This window comes from Nannobrachium achirus, assembly GCF_963921795.1.
Source record: "Nannobrachium achirus genome assembly, chromosome: 16".
In the NCBI taxonomy this organism is placed as follows: Eukaryota; Metazoa; Chordata; class Actinopteri; order Myctophiformes; family Myctophidae; genus Nannobrachium; species Nannobrachium achirus.
In genome coordinates, this window is record NC_137823.1 from 57738435 (window position 1) to 57762919 (window position 24485).

The following is a 24485-nucleotide window of genomic DNA, read 5'->3' on the forward strand; positions in this document are numbered from 1 at the left end:
TACAAAAAGTTTCTCTTTCTTTTTCTTTTCTTTTTTTTTATCTCGGTTCCTATACAGATTGCAACTCTGCTGGTCTTTTCTTTTCAGGTAAACAAACATTGCTTTCATCAAGTGTTGGCCAAACCTGTCCAGAGCCTTGCTAAGCCCCTGTTAGCCCCGCTGTGGAAAACCAACTGGTGACAAGCAAGCAAGCAAACTGGTGAGTAGTGACTCACTGTGCCTTGGGCAACAGGGAGGAGCCAAGATAACAAGTCTGAACAGCCAGACAATCCCAAAGACGCTGCCTGCTGTGTGTTGCCTACTAGGAGCTCAGCTCTCAGCACCGTCAAGACAGAATTACTTGCAGACTTCGGCTTTCGTTCTCTGCTTTCAAAAATCAGGACCGCAAAACCAAAGGTGTGTCAGAAGAATTCCCCACCTCGGCTTTTAAAAACCTTTTTTTGGTGATAAAGTTTTTCTGCTTCAACTTGGAACGCTGCTGCTGGCTCAGTGAGGATTGTCTGCTGTGAGTGTGAAGTGAATAGATTCTATCTAGCCTGTGTCAAGAGGACTCAGGTTACACAAACCAACCTTTTCAGAGAGGAATTAGTATTTCTTTTTTTCCTGAGTATTTCCTGAGCATATATATAAGATCTTTGGTGCATTTTAAAAATGGATAAAACCCACGCCAGTGAGAACTGCAACGCAGATATCGATGCCCTCTATAAATTCTATGCAGCCGTGGTGATTATCATTTTCATCCTGGCGCTGCCGCTGAACGCCTCCGTCCTCCACCTGTTCGTCACCAAGCTGAAGTTCTGGAAGTCCAACTCCAACAACATCTTCCTCTTCAACCTGGTCCTGGCCGACATCCTGCTGCTCTTCTGCCTGCCCGTGAAGGCGCACGCCTTCATCCAGGGCGAGCGGCGCAGCAAGAATCCGTTTGTGTGCAAAGCCATGCTCTTCATGCTGTTCCTCAACCGGGGGGCCAGCATCGCCTTCCTCACGGTGACCTCCATCGACCGCTACTTCAACGTGGTCCACCCGGGCAAGAAGAACCTCCTCAAAGCCCTGAAGAAGTCCCCTCAGATCTCCATCGTCATCTGGCTGTTCCTGCTGCCGCTCACCATCCCCACCATGCTGAAGAACTTCGAGTGCTGCAACAGCCTCAGCAACTCGGATGACAGCCATGGAACCAACAGCACCACGGATGATGTAAAGATCAAGGTACAGCAGGGGTGGGCAACTTTGATGATGGAGGGCCACTTTGATTTATTTTTTGATCTACAAGCTCGCGACGCGTTTTGAGCTTGTAGATCGTCTATTTTTGCTATATATATTTTTTTAAATGGAATCCTGAATTATTTTTTTGTATCTATTTTTGAATTGGAATCCTGATGTTCTTATGTTAACTTTATGAACTTAAATACAAATACATTGGACATAAAAAAGACTAGTACTGGTCATTAAGCTACTAATATAGAGTGAAGTAATTAAAGCTGGTCATGTTTGCATGTTTGGAATTGTAAAATCAGTAATATATCAGTATTTCAATATTAACCTGCAGGCTGCATTAAGTGAAGGTGGGGGCCGGATGTGGCCTCTGTGTAAGTGAAAGTGTTTTCAACATATATCGCCCCCAGGGCGTAATAAGCTGGCTCAGTACATAATATAAAATAAATTATGAGAAATAAATGTAAAGTATGTGTTAAATCTCTCTGAAACTTGCTACATGACTCAAAAAACACATCATTCTGAGTGCATGATGGAAAGTCAACATTCTTATCTTTACCAACAAGTCAAGTCAAGTCTATTTGTACAACGCAGTCACAACAAGGCTTTATAAGCACTCATTTAACCACACCCTGACGTTCTAACAATACCTTGCACTTACATATTTGTTCTTCAAATAATCAAGCGAGATATGTTACAGTACATTATTACATAATAACTGTAACCAGATTCTGTTGGCTGCAAAAATGGCCTCTGGGTTTGCAGCAGCAGTAGTGTGTTGCATGAGCTGGGCCTACAGTATATACATGTTTAAATCATTCAAATAGCTGATCAATAAGCTCACAATGCGTCGATGTAGACGGGATATTTGAAGTGTCCTCCTCTGGATTTTTACAATGTTTATTTTTTTATACACTTTATTAAAATTCGTTTTTTGTGCCTTTTCTGGATAGTGCAGGTAGACAGGAAACAGGGAGAGATGTATTATTAGAGCCTATGTTTTTGTCCATGCCATGTCCATTCCTATTTTTATTTTTTTTACTATTTTGAAAAATATTTTTAAATAGTTCAAATAGCTGATCTGTAAGCTCACAACATGCCAATGTAGATGGGCTATTTGAAGATGAAGATGACAAAATGGTAAAAAGATGCAAAGACGTTTAGGGATAAGGGCTAAGGCATGGAAAAAGAAAATGTGGTATGCCCATGCACTGCTAGGCCGGTGGGCGCCCCACAATGATTCTTTTTTAACAGTGTACAGTATAACAAAAGAACAACAGCAACATAATGTTTTGCTCATTTTCGAAAGAAGATTTCCAGAAAAGGCAATTTTTCCACATCTAAATTGAACCTGTGTGGTTTCACAGTGATACTAAACAGCGCGGTTTCGCTCAGTTGAGTTCTTAAAGCTATACTGTGTAAGTTGCTAGTGGTCAGTAGCGGTAGAGCAAACCGCGGTCGCGTCTGCTTTTTTCGGATGTTTTTCGCCGCGGACCGGGCCTTCAGACCACCGCGTCCGCCTCGCCTCTCCGAGACACATCCGTAGAGGTCTTCCGTGTCCCTCTACGAGCAGCGGTTGGGGAGCTACATGCTAGACTCCTAGACCAGTGTAAACACTGCAGTGTACTTCCTGAAGGGCTCGGCAGTGTATGATCTGGGCTGTGATTGGCCGGTAGGGAGACACGTGTACAGAATGATGCATATGACGTAATTTTGCCTGGAAAAACAGCCCCGGTCACGGCCACCAGGGCTCAGTAGAACACATATAAAGAAAAGGCTTTGGGAGCTGAAATTAACAGAGTGGGTGTTCTAAAACTTTAGCGATTTAATAATTAGGACAATTTTAAGATTTATTTTATTAAAAAAGTTACATAGTATAACTTTAACTCAGTCGGTGCCATATTTAAAGTGGGATGACCTCTTATATTGCCGGTTCACCAACAAAGGGTTAAAAAAATAGTGTGCACGCTGGTGCACACATTCGTGCACAGATCATGCACTATGCATGTGCATGCTTTTCACAGCTTTCAAACAAATAAATCCGCTTGGAAATCCGTTCAGGCATTCAGGAGAAAGGGGCCCTTATGTTTTCTTCAAATGTAAACAAACATGGCTGCCATGTTTGAAAGATGGGGTTGGTATGGGGGTTAAACATGCAATTTCGCGATCGCGATCATGCCTAGTACACTGTTGGAGGTCCAAAAAAAAATTTTTCAAAACATTTTTTTTCAATTTTTTTTTTTTTTTTTTTTTTATTATTTTTTTAAAAAAGACGTTCAGAAGACGTCTGGCAGGGAGGTCCATAGTGAAAAAGACGTTTTAAAGACGTTTTTATCATAGAAACATATTTTTTGGCAGGGTATGAGTTAAGAGGACGGTGTGCTTTCTTTCATTTCAGGACGTGGTGGACGGCCTGAGAGAGTTCGTCTTCTTCACGCAGATCCTCATCCCCTTCATCATCCTGGTCTACTGCACGGTGCACATCGTCAACCGGCTGCGGCGCAAGACGGTCGGGGACAAGACCAAGTTGAAGCGGGCCGTGTTCCTGGTGACCTCCGTCATGGTGGTGTTCTCCCTGTGCTTCCTGCCCTGCACCCTGGCCAGGATGGTGCTGCTCATCGCCCGGGACCAGGAGCTCGGCCTGACGGAGGACATCGCCGCCATGGTGTTCGACGGCCTCATGGTGCTGTCCTACATGGACTGCCTGCTGGACCCGCTCGTCTACTGCTTCTGCAGCACCAAGTTCAAAGCCCTCTACCTCAACACCTACTTCCCCTTCTTCTTGAAGGAGGACATCGCGATGCCGGAGAGCACCGCTTCCGCAGAACCCAAGGTCTCCAAACCCAAGGCCGACAACAACGTCCTCTGACCACGTGAACCCTAATAGCGTCCCGGCTATTCTGGGCATGTCATAATAACTGGTGAAAATAACAGACCTACAAGCTCGCAATGCGACGCGTTATGAGCTTGTAGAGCTGTATTTTCAGCGAGGAGAGTTGAGGGGGAAAAATGAGGGGGACATTTACAGATCCCTGGGGGACCCCGATCAACGAAGTAAAGGGTTAATGTCACAGTGCCACCCATCAGCCAACTACCAGGAGATAGAGAGATAAACTTGTTCTGGAGAATGATAAAGAACCCAGCATACAGGACTTCAGTTTCATATGAAAAGACAACATCATTTCAAAATGACCTTTCAGATTTGTCTTATAATAGACGTGACTGCAACAACCATAAGGTTGAAGACACTGACAGTTTTTGCTTTGCTTTCATGAGAAGAGGACTTGATGGTTGTGTGAGAATGAGGTGGGGAAACAGCAAGTGTGCAGCAGCCGCTGACGTGATCAAAGCAAATACTACAACGCGTGTTCTTACACGCAGATGATTTGGATCAGCAAAAAGGGAGTCTGGTTTACTTTTTAACCGACATTTTTCAACCTATATGCTTGAAGGAGAATGCCTATCAGGTTAACGTGTGCCAAGTACGGAATGTGTCCTTTATCAAGAAGGCAATCTTTGAAATGTCATTTTCTATAAAAGTACATGTTAGCTTCACATCCCAGACCAGGAGTATAACCCATTTAGGCCTAGGATTATTGACTGGTTTAACTATTGAAAAATAGCAGATATACAAGCTCACAGCGCGGCACCGAGTGCCGCGCTGTGAGCTTGTATATCTGCTATTCTTGAAAAATCGTGAAAATTAGAATTTTGACCCGATTCTATAAGTGTCTTTTGAATCCTTCTAAGGTTTTTTGAAAAAACTATGTTCCTATGTCAGCAATCTGGCTAGCCATCATCAAAGAAAAGGTCCTTTTCACTTAACTGGAGCTCAGTTAGTCTGTTCTTGAGAGACTACTATGTCAGTGGTGCTCAAACCTTTTCATGTGATGATATGTATTTGGCCACGGACCCCCATCTCAAAATATTTAGTTCCAGGGACCACCCAGAAGCAAAATTTGAGTTACAAACGTTCGCTTTGAAAATACGTAATATTCAAAGATTTGCACACATTTTCAAGACTTAAAAAAAAGAAATAGCAGATCTACAAGCTCGCAGCGCGGCACTCGGTGCCGCGCTGTGAGCTTGTATATCTGCTATTTTTCACTGGTTAAAGCATTCAATAATCCTAGGCCTAAAGTTTAAGATACGCTGGAGAATGGAAGCAGTGGTGAGCAGTCAAAAACATTGATGACATGGCCTGATCAGATCATGTTTTTTTTCTTTTTTATAAAGATCTGCTGTAAAATTGTTTATTTACTCAATGTATTTATCATGCTGGGTCACTGTGCCATTTGAAATCTGTGGTATTCCCCATAGTGTGCACATCTTACATCCTACAGTACATGTGTCACACTATTGTTTACCAGACTGTAGTTAATGTATAATAACTGACTCACGCACAGCCTAGACCTCTGTACGCGATTTGCCCTGTGATTCCCAGCTGAACAAACTACCTGTCTCATCTTTAGGAGATATTAAGCATGACTATCTGTGATGACACGTCTATTGCTAACTGTCTGGCTATTAATAGAACAATGAACATCCCAATCAGATTCCGCTTTATCGAGGAGGTATTTATTTACACAGCTAAATCATGATTTGGGCGATTGAATTTTCGTCTGACTGAATCTTCAAAATGTATGTGTCACGTTTTACGTGCAACAGTGATTGCTCAATAGTTAGAGGAAGTGCAGAACAAAAACTACAGTATTTTCAGAAAGAAAAAGCAGTTTACATATTTAAGTTATAATAAGTACATAATGTAGCATTGGCGTGTTTGACTAAAGATGACCCCTAAAAGAAATAGACGTATCACACAGATGTTATCATTTGTAATAACAATTGTGTAATCATTTATAATTGCCATTTAAAATCAGGCATTATAATTCTAGATAAAGTAAATACCTCACAATTTTCTTTTAGCTTTTCTTCTCTTTCGTACTTTTTGTGTTGCAATGTGAAAACAAAAAGTAAATATTCTGTATTATGTTTGAGCACACAGTATACTGTTATTTTATTTGGCCCGAATGTACAAGGTGATATTTAATAACTAACAATTTAATAAAAGTTTAAACTGAGAAGTATGTTTTGGGGATGGATTAAAGCTTAGCTTAATTAAAGTGTAACCTTGCGCATGTTTCAAAGCTTACATTAACCTACAACAAATGCTTTTAACGGGGGTTGAGAAAGAGCATCTGTTATCTGAAAATCTCAAATCAGATAAAGCAAAGTAGAGAAAACTATCTAGCCAAGTCCAGACTTGCAGTCAACATTCTGACAATTTAACTTTTGTTTTCAAACTGTCTACAGTTTGAAGGCTTGTACAATTAGGGCCCCAACCTCTTGACTTTAAACATGACTTAACAAAATTGATGGTGAGCACCTAACCCAATCTAACCCCAAGAATGTTTAATTCTATGAGTCACTCCGTTATATAGCTGGAAGGTATGATGAACCTGTCCACAGCTCAAGTCAGAGACCATGAAAGGAATTTAAACAGCTTAGAGATCCGTCAAAAACAATATGTGTCAAACAACTAGAATCACCATGGATAAATAATACAAATGAAAAGCAATCGTTAAGCATTTATGTGAGGCACCCTGGTAACTCAGCCAGTTAATGCTTTGACTGCATAACTGCAATTTCATTAGTTAAATTCCTGACTTCAGACCTGTGTTTAATGCCCGATAGTTGATACCCTCCCCTCCCAATCTTTCTTCACTGTCATTTAAGAATACAGGTTTAAACGAGTAACCATTAAAAGAAGATTACCTCAAGATTAAAAAAGTCAGAAAGTCTGAGGGCTGACATTTGATATCTCATTGCAGTAAAGAAAAAACGAAGCAAACACAACTGTAGTGTTTTGTGATGTTTAGATGCATTTGGGAAGCGTCTAGCAGATTACCAAGCGTGTTTAGGAGTAGAGCGCTCGTGTTATGGTTAGATGTCACAGTTATTGTCCACGACATTCAGTTATTGTCCACGACATTGCAAGCGGCGCGAAGGCCAGAGGACCTTGGTCCTGCTCTTCGCGCCCGAGCACCGCAGGCGCGAGTGCCCGCGAAGCCGTGGTGTTACGAAGCCGTGGTGAATGCAATCGTTATATTTATGCCCAGGCCGTAAGGCCTGGGCAAGCCCACGATAAACGCATTCTATTCACCTCCTCTGCACGGTCCAAGTGACTACAATGGAGCGCTCCCTACCTCCGGTTCAGCCAATCACAAGCTTGAGTCCTAAACCATGTCCTTAAACAAGCTTGGTAATCCACTAGATGCATTTGGGAAGCATTCTTACCCTGGTCAGGGCGTGTTGGGACAGAATGTGCCCTGGGGCTGCTTCTTCCAGCTGACTGGGGAGATGATGACACCTCGGCTGCCAGGAACCCTGGGGAGCAGCTGGACCCCTGAGGTGACGGAGAGACAGAACGAGGGAGACAGAGTAGTGGACAGTTAATGACAGGAGAATGCCATAAGGGTTTGAGTGGATATCGTCACTGTCGGGTAGAAACCTTGTAACTCCAAGTTTCAAATTTGTACGTTGTTTCGCAAAGTAAAGCCCTGCTTCATCATACAAGGCTGTCGCACAAGAGTAATGAAAACAGCAGATCTACAAGCACACAACGCCTCGCAGTGTGAGGCGTTGTGTGCTTGTAGATCAGCTGTTTTCACTAGTCATAAATCATTTTTAAAATGATAACTGCAAAACGAACGGTTTTGGACAGGTTTTCACCCGACAACGACAATACTTTTTCTTTTTTTTCCAACACTTTTCTATCCAATCCAGAAAGACCATTAACACAGAACAGTGACAGGGTGGGGTTAGATATTTGTGGCTAACTGCATCAGGAGTGGAACAAAGCCAGTTTAGTGAATAGCCTGAGATATCATGAGATATCAAGTTCAGACTCGCATTTAGGTTTTTTTAAGAATGTGTTTTGTTTTCAAACTTCAAACTTTTTTGTCTATCACATAGGGGCCCAACTAGGCATATACTATATCGTCGTCGTTGGGTGGAAACCTTGTATGTCCAAAACCGTTTGTTTTGCATTTATCATTTTAGAAATGAGTTAAACTAGTGAAAACAGCCGATCTACAAGCACACAACGCCTCGCACCGCGAGGCGTTGTGTGCTTGTAGATTTGCTGTTTTCACTACTTTTGTGCGACGGCCTTGTTTGATGAAGCAGGGCTTTACTTCGCGAAAACATTTACAACTTTGAAACTTGGAGATATGAGGTTTCTGCCCGACAGTGACGATTTACTCTGTCTCTCAGCTGTTTTTTACAGGGATGCAAAAACCGGAATTTCACATCAGGTTTCACTTTCTGCATTCAGCAGTGTGAATAACATGCATGCCATTCTGGCAGTAAGGTATGTTCAGAGATAATGCCCAATTGAACTCTAATCCTAACTACAATGAAGTGTAGATTGATCGGATTAGTGAAAGGTTTCGGGTGACAAGGAAAGGAGAAAAAAAGGGTGCTTGAAAAGTCTTTATCAAATAGTCTGATCTCAGTGCTTTAAAACAATCATTACCTACCTCCTCAGCGCTAGTTAGTGTCAACATGGGTGGGGTGCCAATAAACTGGCCTGGCAGAGAAGGTGACAACAGTAGCCCTGTAAAAATAATTAGAGAGAGAGAGAGAGTTAAATGTAATATTTTGCAGCATGACCCTGTTGCATGATGAAACTCAAAGTCAGTTATTTCTGTGAGTATTAACCCATTTAGGCCTAGAATTATTGAATGCTTTAACTATTGAAAAATAGCAGATATACAAGCTCACACGCGCTGTGAGCTTGTAGATCTGCTATTTTTGAAAAAGTTGTGCAAATCTTTGAAAATATGTATTTTTAAAGCGAACGTTTGTAACTCAAATTTTGCTTCTGGGTGGTCCCTGGAACTAGATATTTTGAGATGGGGGTCCGTGGCCAAATAAATATCAGTTTGGGGGTCCTTCACATGAAAATGTTTGAGAACCACTGACATAGTAGTCTCTTAAGAACAGACTAACTGAGCTCCAGTTAAGTGAAAAGGACCTTTTCTTTGACGATGGCTGGCCAGATGGCTTAGCCTGACACTTCAGTCCGCACATCACCACCCCCTGCTGGTGGGTGATGTCTGGCGCTCGCAGTCAGGCAAAGATGGCTGACATAGAAACATAGGTTTTTCAAAAAACCTTAGAAGGATTCAAAAGACACTTTATAGAATCAGGTCAAAATTCTAATTTTCACAATTTTTCAAAAATAGCAGATCTACAAGCTCGCAGCGCGGCACTCGGTGCCGCGCTGTGAGCTTGTATATCTGTTATTTTTCAATAGTTAAAGCATAAAATAATGATACAAAATAATGTGTACCAATTCTAGTCAAGGAAGTATGGATAACAAGAAGAAGGCATTATTAGGCAAAACAGACCAACGGGAGGATAGGGCGAGTACCGTACACTGAGAACATTGTGAAATCAGACATTCTATTTCAAAAGCGTGTGGGTGGAAAGACAAAATATGAAAGATGAAAACACAGCCGCTGCCCAGGAAACCATTGTTCAATTCCTCAAAGTCTTATAAGTGCTTGGAGAGACTTCTATTTACATTTAAGAGTGCTCAGCCCTGCCTACGGTAGGTGCGAAAAACTTAAAGGGGCTACACCATGAATTTAACTTTTTTTTCCTAGTTTTTATAGCTTTTTTTGCCTACCTGTTTTTCCTTCTACCCCCCAAAAAATGTTTTCTTAACACTCAGTCATCTTCATTTCATCTTCATTTCAGGGGTTTTCTGAAAGGGTGTGTCTGAATGGGCCTGTTCACAGCCAATAGTCCCGCCCCCCTCAGTCTCCACGTGAGGAGGGCGGGGATTGACAGACATGTACATAACATGTACATAAAGCCAAAAGGTGACATAGCTCTGTTTACACAATGCTGTACCCCCTCCAACTGTATATATGTTCCCATTTTCAAATGTTTTTATTATATTGTGACACTTGCTTTGGCAATGTAAACGTATGTTTTGTCATGCCAATAAAGCTCCTTTGAATTGAATTGAATCTCCCTCAATAGCGCCCCGTTCCCAACAAAGGGCATGTTGGTATTGGTAATTCAATGTTTAGACTTAAACCTGTATAAACATGTAATATGGGCCAATATGTACAGTATATAAACAATATTTGTATTATGCATGGTGTATCCCTTTAAAGGGGCACTCCACCACTTTTCAACCTATGTTCATATAATTGGTCCTCACTCAAAAATAGCTTCTTTTTTTTCTCAGAGGAGGGCTGTGGGCAGGTCAGAAACCCATCGTCTTGTGACATCATCGATTGCCAATCCATCTTATAGAAACTGCAGGCTTTCTAATCCTGAAAAGTTGCAATTTTAAAGTGGAAGCCATTGTTCTCGTGATAATAAAAATCTAAATATTTTCTTTTTAAATATTGATTAATTATTATTTTTTTGGAAAATGATGATGTCACAAGACGATGGATTCTGAACTTCCTACAGCTCTCCTAGGAGACTTGGACTGAGTATAAAAAAATTGTGATATTTTATCATGAACATTTAGTGAGGACCTATTATATGAAGACAGGTTGAAAAGTGGTGAACTACTCCTTTAAACATGCAGACATATTATCATCAGCCTCCCTGGTGCCTAACAATAGTTCTTGAGCAATAACGACGCATCGCGATGCGATTAGCCAACACCGACTTGGGACCCCTGAATTGCTGTTCTCCACACCCTCCTATCCAGTATGGGTCTGCCGGTTTGTTAGCTCTGCTGTCCGCAGTGTGTTTACGTCGGTGGTGTACCTCGATCGTTCCCTTACTGGCTGTGCCTTGGGTCGGCTCCCAATAGTAATAAACAAAGATGTGATGTGTTGAAGAATTGTCTATCATTAATGTACTACTACTCATTAGTCATTCAACAGCGTCTGAAGCTCAAGGAGTGTGCAAGTACTGTACGGGTTCAGCTAAGGACACACTGGTATCAAACTTGCTGTATACAAGTTATTTTTTCTCCCCAATTTTGTCATTGCCAATTTCTCCATGTATACAGTATACATACAGGTAACAGTTACAACATAAAGTGTTTTAGGCTCTCTGGAACTCTACTGGAGGGATGGAAAATCCTACTGACCAAGGCAGGAATTTCAGGGAGGCCATGAAGGCCATGGCCGTGCACCTCAGTTTGGCCTTGTGCCCCTCAAAACAATGGCATGCCTTGCGGCCACAGTGGCCTTAATGCCCCAGCTGACTGTACCACTTTCTGCTCTGTCTCTTTCTTGTCAATGTGTAGACAGTAGACACCAGTGTCTTTCTTGTCATGTAGACACCAGTGTCTTTTGTTGAGATTCTGAAATCTTAACTCCCCGAGTCCCCATCTTTAAACCAATCCAGTATCTTTGATTGATGCAGGGCTGAGCACGAATCAGATTGTAAATACCACCATTTATCTATATTTCACTGCTGATTAGGTTATCATCCATAACCCTTAAATTCAACAAATTCTTTCAATGGACTAAAATCTTGTTTTATTTGATGGCCTTCCTGCCCTGGCATTTGGCCTTTGTGCCCTCAAATAATGGACAACACCAAAGGCCAAGTGACCATAAAATGACCAAATTCCAGGCCTGCTACTGACTAAAGATATTCCCTCATTTGTTGTGCTGTTGATGATGCTGTTGGAGAGTACTACTGTCTAACACATCTCTGAGCATTGTGTGTCCAGAATCTCCCATACTGTAGATCAGGGGTAGGCAAATTTAGGCATGGTGTTAATGTGACGGAGAGAGTCGCAGCCCCAGCCTTGAAGCCAGAGATGTCTCTTTGGTCTAGTGGTTAAGATATTGGACTTTCACGCGGGAGACCCAGGTTCGAAGCCGGGTGGGGAGGTTCGGATCACCTCCGTTACATTGGTGTCGTGACCCGGATTCGGGCTTCCCCATAGGAGGAGGTCAAAGGGGGGTGAGTGTGACGGAGAGAGTCGCAGCCCCAGCCTTGAAGCCTCAAAAGTCTAGTATCTCCCCCAGACCAAGAGATGTCTCTTTGGTCTAGTGGTTAACATATTGGACTTTTGCGTGGGAGACCCGGGTACGAAGCCGGGTGGGGAGGTTCGGATCACCTCCGTTACATTAACATTGGCACAGGGGAGGGTGATCATCACTGGAACACTGGCAGAAGTTTGAGAGAGAGGATTGTTTATTTTAAAATCGAATATTGTTTTAAATGTGGTCAATTAAATTAAGGGTGCGTTCAGAAACGCGCACTCAACGCACTGGTGTGCCATGTTGTCATTCGTTTATTCGGTGCACTTGGTGCGTTGTCGTTCGGAAATCCAGTGCGCGGCGCACCGGTGTGCTGAGTGCACGCACTGAACGACCCTACTCAGAAGATGGGGTTTGGCAGTGTGGTGCATCAGTGCGGTGTTTTGATTGGTTGGTTTTCATGGCCATGTCTCGAGCGCTTCTCAGCTGTGAACAATGGAAGAAATGACCGCAAAATGCAGCATTTGCAGCCGTCGTTTGGGCTTGACATAAACGTGTAAACTAACAGCAGGCATGCCAATGTTATGAATTACATCTCCTTTCAATATCAACGTTACGTTAGCAACTGCTGCTTTTCAGAAAGTTTACCTTCAGAGTTCAGAGTGAAAAAGCGCACAGCTGCAACTTAACTGGTCGTTCGTAAACAAGCCACACTGCACTCTACAACGTCACGCCCACTGCACTCACTACACTGAGCACACACCCGGTGCGCATTTCCGAACGCACCCTAAGTAATCTAATTTGCAGCCAATTACATCCTGTACATAATTCTACATTCATTAAAATTCGGAACTTTGACTGGGGAGGGAGTCGGGGAGATAGGTGGGTCTAATGATCATTATAACAAAGTTCTGACATCAAAATATATCAGATTTTTAGATTTTTTTAAAATGTATGTTGAAAATTTATGTTGATCATTAACACATGGGATGCTCAGGTTTATAACATTTCTAGCTGTTGCTGCTGCCACCGTTCACTCACGCTTTATTTTGAAGAGCCTAGAAATGTTATAACCCTGAGCATCCCATGTGCTAAAGGGGTGTGGCTAGCGACTCAGCGTCTGGAACCAGACTAATTGAGGCCAGGAAACATGAAAAAAGCCACAACAAAATGATGTCATGACCCCTTTAAGCAAGAGCCTCCTGGTTGAGAAATACTAGTCTAGAGCACATACCTAAGCAGTTAGATTGAATCCACAAATAAGTGTTGCCTCTTATTACAACACAAGTCTAAAGCAAGCAAAGCTTTGCTCCAATGTTTATATTAGAATGCAGTAAACTCTCTTAACAACTTATAACATACATGTCAAGGTGCTTTGAATGTCATGTCCAACATTACTACCATTTCTGCGATCAATAACTAATCAAGATTAAGAATGATGAATTAGAATGTCCCTTCGTGGCTCAGACAGTTGTTTGGCAACACCAGTCACAAAGTAATGGCTTCTGATCCGGGTCAAGAGCTCAGTCGCATGCCTCCGCTTCTCTCTTTTCATCTTAGCCGTCTCTGTCGCTAGATATACACTGCCTAGTAATACTAATACAGTTGTCGCTATATATACACTGCCTAGTAATGCAGTAAATTCCCTAAGAATATGCTTAAAAGACCAAATATATCGTCACTGTCGGGCAGAAACCTCGTATCTCCAAGTTTAAAATTTGTAATTTTTTTTGCAAAGCCCTGCTTCATCACACAAGGCCGTGCACGCGAGGCGTTGTGTGCTCCCGTGAAGTGTTGTGTGCTTGTAGATCGGCTGTTTTCACTAGTTTAAATCATATTTAAAATGATAAATGCAAAACGAACGGTTTTGGACATACAAGGTTTCCACCCGACAACGACGATATATCAAACCCCGTCCAAGGCACCCCTGCATATGGGAACTTTGGAGTGGGAGTGCTTGCTTGAGATTTGTTCCTACTTCCATTTGGCTTTGACATAAGAGCTGGCTCTCATCATATCACAAGTATGCATTTCAATCCAACAAGCACACTCATATTTCAACTGTGTGTTGCATGTTGTCTTAGGCCCTATCCTTACTCCCTCAAGTGTAGGGTCCAAGATGTAGTCGTCATACTCAAAATGCAGTAACTGGTACCACATCCCAAATATTTAAGTCAGGGGTGGGCAACTTTGATGATGGTGAGGGCCACTATATTTCCACCTTCACTCCAGAGGGCCACATTTGTCATTCTAGTATTGCATACAATTGAAGCAAAACTGGCAGATCTACAAGCTCAAAACGCATCGCGCTGCGATGCGTTTTGAGCTTGTAGATCGGCTATTTTTGCTTCTTTTGAATTGGAATCGTGAATTATTTTTTGTTATTTCTTAATTGGAATCCTGAAATGTAACATTTTGATTTAATTTGAAACGCATTTAGTTATATACTCATGTTAACTTTATGAACCTAAATACAAATGCATTGGACATAAACAAATACATTTTAATACTACTATACTAGTCATTAAGCTACTAACACTGACGGAATTAAAGCAGGTCATGTTTGGAATTGTAACAGCTGAAATCAATAATATATCACTGTATCAGTATTCCGGTATTAACCTGCGTTGCCCATGTATGATTTAAGTTATATAATACAGTTTTTGTGTGTCCTTTTATGCTTGGGCTCTGAGCCACCATCCATGTCCCTCCAACCGTGTTGAGTCAAGGACAAGTTCAGGCATGATGTAAAGTATGTAGGTTATGATGATGAAATTGCAACCGGTATTTCCCCCTGAACACAACAACTACAAGGAAACCAAAAGCAATGAAATCCCCTGAAAGACAGGAGTAACGTACAGAAATCACGTCATTAGATTACAGTCTCAAATGTTGCTGATGAGATGCTTATCGACACGCCCCGATACTTGCCATGAGATGACTAGGGTTTGAGTTGGAAAGCTGAGAGATACGGTTCTTGGTAAGTTGCAGCGTCGTCGCAGACAGAGATAAGCCCCCTCTCTCTAAACCACACCTCTGAAATGATTTTTAAACGCCTCCTCTGTGTGTGAGAGACCAGTGCCAGATTCAGTGTGCAGGGGGAGCAGGCACACTGACAGAAAAGGGCTGTGTTTTCAACTATTTGGAATCATCTTTTTTGTGACCATACACGAGTATATATTTACAGTACATATACTGTATATATATATATACATATTCTATCCAATGTATGCGTTCGCTCTCGATATGTTTTGACAGTGCACGCTGGGATATGCCTTGACCGAGGGTCAGAAGCAGCTACGGGCTCTCAGAAGGGTGTTGTAGAATTTGACGCGTCTCGGTGAGGAGAGAAATCACTGCCTGAAGAAGAGAAGTACTCACTGGGTGAGAGGTGGCTCAAGGGTCTTCCAGCTGTTACTACCACTGAGAACTGCTGCTGCTGCTGCTACAACTACCAAGCCTGTGGAACTGGTATAGCCTACACCTGACAAAGACTTGCTCATTCAAACAAAACAAAACTATGAATTCATCTGTGAATTCAACGCTGACTCCTGACCACTGCAACACCACTAATCCTGTGACATATAAGATCCTATCGTGGCTGATGATTGGAGAGTTTGCGCTGGGCCTGCCTCTCAACCTCACGGTCCTCTACATCTTCCTCTTCAGGTTTGGAGACAACCATCACCCACCACTTTCTTTAACATCCACTCATATGCATAGTGCATACACTTCATATTGTAGCTTATAACTAGGGTATTTAACTGTCATTTGACAAGGGAACCTATCTTTTATGGATAACAGCCTTAATGCCATGACAATACAATGACAATGTCATAAATTATTACTGTGACCCGAGATAGGTCACATATGATATAGCAAAGGGGGCGCACACATACGCTACAGTATACACAACTTTGTGCCTTCCTTAATTCAGCAGTATTCAATATCTCTTAGGACAAATTAATGTGCCTAGAGGAAGCCCCATGGAAAGTTTCCTACTTGACATGGCCAAGATTGTCTTAATTTGTGGGATGGCAATAAAAATGGAATAAAATCTGTTCCAAATTGTGCAGTGGTTAACCAACGTACACAGTCAAATCCTGAGTGTTCATTTAGACATGTGTAACAGAGAGAGCACACATGTAACCAAATGGACCGGTTACATTTGCACAAACTGTGAATTTATTGAATGCTTTAACCAGTGAAAAATAGCAGATCTACAAGCTCGCAGCGCGGCACTCGGTGCCGCGCTGCGAGCTTGTAGATCTGCTATTTTTGAAAAATCGTGAAAATTAGAATTTTGACCCGATTCTATAAGTGTCTTTTGAATCCTTCTAAGATTTCTATGTCAGCACTCAGCAATCTGGCCAGCCATTGTCAAAGAAAAGGTCCTTTTCACTCAACTGGAGCTCAGTTGGTCTGTTCTTGAGAGACTACTATGTCAGTGGTGCTCAAACCTTTTCATGTGAAGTATCCCCAAAATGATATGTGTTTGGCAACGGACCCCCATCTCAAAATATTTAGTTCCAGGGACCACCCAGAAGCAAAATTTTAGTTACAAATGTTCGCTTTGAAAATACATATATTCAAAGATTTGCACACATTTTCACGACTTTTTCAAAAATAGCAGATCTACAAGCTTGCAGCGCGGCACCGAGTGCCGCGCTGCAAGCTTGTAGATCTGCTATTTTTCAGAAGCAAAAGTTACTAGGGCCCCTCCACCTTGGGCCCTATAGTAACTCAGTCCAACTTTCCTCCCCCTTGTGACGCCCCTGCACACATGTAACCAAATGGACCGGTTACATTTGTACAAACTGTGAATCAAATGAACACTGACGATTTTACTGTGCGTTTGATCATTGTTCCAAGTTTGCAAAGATCTCTATTATAATGATGGAGGATGCTGCCCCTTTATCTCCACCTTTTACGCAAGCTCAACTCTTTCAGGGTGAGCAAGCACATTATGGAAACGGTTTATAAGAACCTCATAGAGGGAATCTTAACCTTCAACATGGCAATGTGGTACGGTAATCTTAACATAACGTGTAGAGGCATGCTGCAAAGAATAGTCAATCTGGCATCAAAATCATAGAGAAAAAACAAAAACAATTAAGTTGTATCTACAATGAAGTGCTTAGGAAAAAAGCTGTCAAGATAATAAATGACCCCTCTCACCCACTCCATAGGGAGTTCGATTTACTTCCCTCTGGTAGACGCTATAGAACAGCTTGGGCACACCGTAGCCGTAATATTTTTAAAAATTCATTAATTCCAAATGCCATTAATGATGTCATGTTTCGCTGATCTGCCTGTCTTTTCACATATGCCATTGTTGTCCTTCTTGCTGCCTTAAAGATGCTTTGTGTGTAATTGTTTGTTGCTGTTATCTGTTGTTTTAATGTTGTGAATGTATATGAGACTAAAGACCAATCTCCACATTGTAGACAAATAAATGAAACTAACTAACATCTTCTGAGCATGTTTGGAGTGATGCTGTATTGCACTCTATCTTGGTTTCACCAAATCAATGACATGATGGGGATGGGAAGGACACGTTTAGTTTCATATCACCTCGACTTGCTTTATGGTCTGGTCATGCTGCAAGTGGTGGCCTCAAGATGCTCTATGACTATGTTGTCCAAAATAGGGTGGTACGGTCCTGGGTTGTTCACTAAGATCCAACATCAGCTGCTGGGCTCGCTTGCCTCTCCATTGTCTTTCACTTTCAATACGCTTGTACTGTTCAAGTCAATCAAGAGTAGTAAAGCTCTTGTACTGCCTGGTCAAAGTACTGTTTTAACGAGATCTTATTCAGTCATTATCTCTCTTGAAAATGCCGCGAAACCTCTACTGCATCCACAGTTGTTTTTGTTTGTTTTAATCATAATTAAATGTAATCCTCAAAATGTCTGATTAGTTTTTGTTCCCCCCTCTCTCTCTAACATTTAGAATTAGCAATTTTATGGTTTTTAACTGCAATTGTTTTTGTATGGATTTTTTTGTTGACCCCAGGGAGACATAGCTGGTTGCTATGGCACCAGCTAATGTGGATCTGTAATCAAATCAAATTAAATCAAATCAAAATCAAATCAAAATGCTCTCTGGATGAGGTTGGACTTGCATCAGCCACACACAAACATGTTTGTTAAAACGTTACATATACTGTGTCCTGACTGAGCTTATCATTGCCGGAGGATACATAAGGTAATATGTAACACAGTGCATAGACTGTGATTTGTGCCCTCGGATGAATGAACACATCCAGGTAAGGTCAAAAAGGCTTATATAAATCATTGTTTTGGGCTCATCTAAATCCAATCAAGAATACGCAAGGGTGTTAAAATAACAGACGTTAACGGGTACACATTATTGTGTATCATTATTTTATGCTTTAACTATTGAAAAATAGCAGATATACAAGCTCACAGCTGCAAGCTTGTACATCTGCTATTTTTGAAGAATCGTGAAAATTTGAATTTTGACCCGATTCTTTAAGTGTCTTTTGAATCCTTCTAAGGTTTTTGGAAAAACCTATGTTTCTATGTCAGCAATCTGGCCAGCCATCGTCAAAGAAAAGGTCCTTTTCACTTAAATGGAGCTCAGTTAGTCTGTTCTTGAGAGACTACTACAGTATGTTAGTGGTTCTCAAACTTTTTCATGTAAAGGACCCCCAAAATGATATGTATTTGGCCACAGACCCGCATCTCAAAATATTTAGTTCCAGGGACCACCCAGAAGCAAAATTTGAGTTACAAACGTTCGCTTTGAAAATACATAGGCCTATATTCCAAGATTTGCACACATTTTCATGCCTTTTTCAAAAATAGCAGATCTACAAGCTCACAGCGCGGCACTCGGTGCCACGCTGTGAGCTTGTATATCTGCTATTTTTCAATAGTTAAAGCAGTCAATAATCCTAGGCCTAAATGACACTTTTTTTCTCCCCCTGCTCAGGTTCAAGTTCTGGAAGACCAACAGCATCTTCCTGTTCAACATCGTGGTGGCTGACTTCCTGCTCGTCGTGTGCCTTCCGTTCAAGGCCTACCACTTCCAGCACGGCCTGCGCCGCAGCGGCAACAGACTGGTGTGCCAGACCATGCTCTTCATGCTGTTCCTCAACCGAGGAGCCAGCATCGCCTTCCTCACCGCCATGTCCCTGGACCGCTACTTCAACGTGGTCCACCTGGGGCGGGGCAACTTCATCAGGGTCCTGAAGAAGTCCCCTCAGATCTCCTTCCTGATCTGGCTCCTCCTGCTGCCTCTCACCATCCCCACCATGCTGAAGACCTTCGAGTGCTGCAACAGCCACGGGCGCATGTTCGAGACCGACCCGCAAGATATCACCGACACCTTCAGAGAGGTACAGATTGGTTTCCTTTTCCGTTTTGGTTTCCTTAAGCACTTGTTTTTGCTTAAGAAGAAATGATCTTCTATGTATATTTATTTTCTAAACACCTTAAAGGAGTAGTTTACCCCCCAAATGAAATGTCTTCTATTGATTACACATGCCATGGAGATTTGAGGCCTTATGTGCCACAAGGCACGAAGTGGATAGGTAACACAGGTAATGGAGATTTGAGTTCAATAACATTTTTAGTTTTTTGTCGCATTCCTAAGACAGTAATTACATTTTAAAAAAAGTACCCTGACGGTTTCCCCATCCACTGCCATTCATTTGGGTCCCCAACCAGTGCCATGCATTTGGGTCCCCATCCGGAATCAATGGGGGTAAATTTGCTATAATGACATTTTTGTCTTAGGAATGCGACTAATACAAAAAAATATTATTGAACTCAAGTCTCCATGGCATGAGTAATCGATAGGAAAAAAGTCATTTTGGGGGTGAACTACTCCTTTAAATCATATTGAGAAAGATCACACCTTAAAAGGATGAGAACCGGTGCCTCTCAGACAGCGACCACAGCAGCATCATAAGGCAAAGGGCTGGAGCACACGGATGATCTTAAACATTGTAATAAAGTTGAATAGGTGCAAACAGACAGTCTGACATTCTGATTCAGCAGAGGAAATGGGAAGCTTGTGCGTGTGTCCGTATCCTTTTTCCTCAGCGTTTTGCCATAGCAAAACGTGTGTGTGTAGCTGATACCTTTAACATGTAATATCCACAGCAGACAGAAGGAAAACATGCTGTACCAACGCGTACAGCAGAGTGACTCACAAACCCAAACAGTATGAGATGTTTATCCTCCCATAGCAACTGGTGGTCAGGGAGGAACAGCAACCTGTTGGCGTGTTTGATTCTTAGTAAGATAACTTCACAAGAGATTAGCAGATGGCCTGAAAAGCATTAAAGCTCAGCAGGAGCACACTGAAATATTCAATGGTTTATAGATTTTATGTCAGAAAGGCAGGGGCTGAAATTTCTAAAAGGGCATTTTGGTGAAAATATCGAAAATATCACACCTCCAAGCTCACAACGCGTCACAACTGCGACGCGTTGTGAGCTTGGAGGTCGGCTATTTTCGGTGCTTGATACCACATTAAACTGAGCAGAAAAAATGCAATACTGGAGAGGTGGCGTACAGAGAGGGCAATTCTTAATCAACATAAGATGCTGCATTCAAGTTCAGGAGAGTTTGGACAAAGCAATTCTCTTGAATGCTGCCTTCAGGTATGGCATGGAAAGGGGGGGCATTTGCATTTCATTCCCCATAGTAAAAACTGCATTCATGGTCTGGAGAGGGCACTTTTTACAGACTGGTAAAAGGGCAGGGGCTCAAGCCCCCTTTGATCTCTATGCGTGCACGTGACTGTTCCAAACAGCTCTCCAGCATCCGAGCTGATATAATATACACACTTGTCTGCTGATGCTGAACGCCGTTATTCTACTGGCAATGTTCTATACTGGTGTATGAACAGCAGCCGGTGTCCATTAACCTTTTATATCATTCCATTAATCTCCCCACTCTCAACCTCATATCTACAGTGATACTCCAACTCCTGTGGCCTCTGGCACAATTTTGACTGGCCCACCAATCAATCAATCAAGACAGTCTCGCGAGGCCAGACTGTTGCCTCCGCGATTTGGGCAAATGCTCCCGGCATACAGTCTGGCAAACGGAAATAGAAACGACGAGTGCGAGATAAAGCAGATGTGACGCAACCGCTCCCTTGGTGCAGTAGCAATAACATGTCCTACTGGAAGCGTTATGTCTCCTTTCAATATTTCTGGGGGCATTATTTCTTCTTTCTCTGGTGTTGTTAGTGTTACTTTCATGATGTTTTCAAACGTTTTCTTAAACTATACACCCATAACAAGAATAGGCCACTCGAATGACTTTGTCTGAGCTAGTGTGTTTCTGTTATGTTTCCAATGGGACTAGAGTTCAGTGCAGCAGTGGCTACTTCCGATACTCGCCGTTCGGGAGCTGCCGTTCCAGACTCTATATAGCATTCAGAGATTGTGGAATAGTTGTCTGGCTACACGAGACTAATCAAGACAGAATTAAGTTATATTATCTCATCTTTAAGCCTAATTACATTACTATTACATGAATAATCATCCAGGCACTCTAACCCAAAATGGACGGATGCTTTCGCTTTCATTTTACCGTCTCAAATTCAATACCGCTATGCTTCAGTATAGAACAATTCGTGTGGCCAGTCTATGACATCAGTCATCTTTGACGCCAGTATAGTCATTATTCGTCTACGTTTTAGCCCGATTCAATCGACTTCCTGTACAACATTTACGTTTTAAAAAGTAAAAAAAATAAAACAAACAATGTCATTAACTCATTATAAGAAGACTTACAGAAACGCTTAGCTCAAAGGAGCTATAGTCAACTTTTTCTTGAAAATCACACCTGTGTGAACTGAGCGGTGGAGGCCTGCGCACCTTGAGGTACATGCAGGGGTTGAGGTATATGTAGTAGAAGTAAAACTAACTTTTAACTTGGCAGGCTACGGACACGGCCAGCCAGTAACATATTGTGAAAGCCAAACACAGGAGCGGCGAGAGACCACCGCACCGCTCAAAAACGGATGCTATATGTGTTTCAATTAAAAAATTACCACAAAAAGCGTAAAATAATGATAAAATAATCATTTTGGCCATTGTCAGACCGACACTTTGTTTACATCCTAGTCTATTCTTAGATAGTGTTAGACTAGGATGTAAACAAAGTGTCGGCCCGACAATGGCCAAAATTATTATTTTATCATTATTTTACGCATTTTGTGGTCATTTTTGAATTGAAACACATATATGAAGCTTATCTTTTTATAACATATTTTTGAACATTATTTTTATTTTAGCATCCGTTTTTCAAGAAAAAGTTGACTATGGCTCCTTTAACATTACTATAAACTGCTCACTGCCTTCATTGCCCAAATATAATGCTTCATAAGAAGAATGTTGGTGTGAGATTCACTGGAAAAAAGTTTTTTACATGCAAAGTGTTTCAAAGCTAAAACTAAAGGGACAAAATCAACTTTATTGTAACTTCATATGATTACAGGTGTAAAAGAAGTGTTAATTGGAGTTTTTTGTGTGTGTGAGCACTCAACATGGTAGTTACAGGAGTAATGGGGAAGACAGAACAGAGGGGAAAGTAACACTTAACAAAGAAACAGGTCAAATAACAGGAAGGCACGTCAGTTCAAATACAAAGTCCAGTACAACGTACAATAAACATCTGCATTTTGATCTATGGGAGAGACATCAGTAAACAGAAATTGTGGTTGAACTGATGCTTGTGCTTGCATTACTGCGATAAGTGAGGAAAAAACAGAAGAGCAAGAGCAACACTTCCTCAGGTGAGACAGAAGAATGTCAATGCTTGAATGCCATGCGCAAATACCACAAGCCGTACCAATTACGTAAGTTAGTTTCCACCCAAAAGCCAACTACAAACACAACTGAGCATGTGAGCACTAACATGAGCTGCAGAATGTTGTAGGGATGGGACGATATGAAATATCATATCACGATTATTGTGACAAAAGAAATCGCAATTTACGATATTATCGTGATAATCAAAATCCATTATCCTGGGGCGGAATATCTGCCAAAAAATAGCAGATCTACAAGCTCACAACGCGTCTTGTGAGCTTGTAGATCGGCTATTTTTTGGCAAAGACATGATGGAGTGAAAAAAAGACTATCAAGTATATTATAAGTACCTTTTACCCATTATAGAGGGTTTAAGTGGTACCAGATATGCAGCTCGGCAAATAAAAGGTGAATTGATCCCAGTGCATGACGAAGGACGATATCACGATAAATTAAATCACTGCGATACTATTATCGAGTGTTTTTTTATCACAATAAACGATAATACCGCGTATCGTCCCATGCATCCGTAGAATGTTGTTAAAACTTCCACATCTGAATCTTTTTGGGTGCGTGTTTTATTTCTATTTTTCAGGTGGTCTTCTTCACGCAGATCCTCGTCCCGTTCTTCATCCTCATCTACTGCACGGTGCGCATCGTCCACCGCCTGAGGCGCAAGACGGTCGGGGACAAGACCAAGCTGAAGCGGGCCGTGTGCCTGGTCATCTCCGTGGTCCTGATCTTCTCCGTGTGCTTCCTGCCGTGCACGCTGGCCAGGATGGCGCTGCTGTTCGTGCGGCTGAAGGAGTGGCAGGAGGTGGAGAACGTGGTGGTGCAGGTGTACGACGGCTTCATGGTGCTGTCGTACATCGACTGCCTGCTGGACCCGCTGGTCTACTGCTTCTGCTACTCTGGCTTTAAGGACGCCTACCTGGCCACGTTCTGCCCGGCCATCATACGCAGGAAGCTTAGCGTCGATTTTTTCACTGGAACCACCACGACAACGACCACGACAACTCGGATAACATCGCCAGTAATTACGCCAGTCACCGCGCCGATGATAGAAAATAAATGATTCTCTTTTTTTCATCTATGGTTGGCTTGCCAATTCAGGGACGTGCTGGGCCCCTGATTCAGCCCGGGAAAAAGAGTTGGACAGGCCCTCATTGCGCACTATAGAGAGAGATCTCTCTCTATAGCGCTGCTGCTACTCAAATATTTGCCATTTCAGATCATGACAAGTGACAAGCCAGTGGGCCAATTACTGTACACGAGTTATATTTCGTCGTTGTTGGGTGGAAACCTTTTATGTCCAAAACCGTTTGTTTTGTATTTATCATTTAAAAAATTATTTAAACTAGTGAAAACAGCCAATCTACAAGCACACAACGCCTCGCACCGCGAGGCGTTGTGTGCTTGTAGATCTGCTGTTTTCACTACTTTTGTGTGACAGCCTTGTATGATGAAGCAGGGCTTTGCTTTGCGAAAGAAAATTACAA

The 24485-nt window shown here is 42.1% G+C and overlaps 1 protein-coding gene across 1 annotated transcript in view; it reads left to right on the plus strand.

Moving 5' to 3' along the window:
• Window positions 1–651: 651 nt before the first annotated feature.
• Window positions 652–24485, plus strand: part of LOC308301160 (uncharacterized protein) — a gene marked incomplete at both ends in the record, with an annotated part of 28811 nt that continues 4977 nt past the window's right edge. The window contains 5 exons of the mRNA XM_080745053.1: window positions 652–1206; window positions 3611–4045; window positions 15682–15857; window positions 19146–19551; window positions 23582–24019. Coding sequence (XP_080601179.1) covers window positions 652–1206; window positions 3611–4045; window positions 15682–15857; window positions 19146–19551; window positions 23582–24019 — 2010 coding nt within the window. The remainder of the gene's footprint in view (window positions 1207–3610; window positions 4046–15681; window positions 15858–19145; window positions 19552–23581; window positions 24020–24485) is intronic.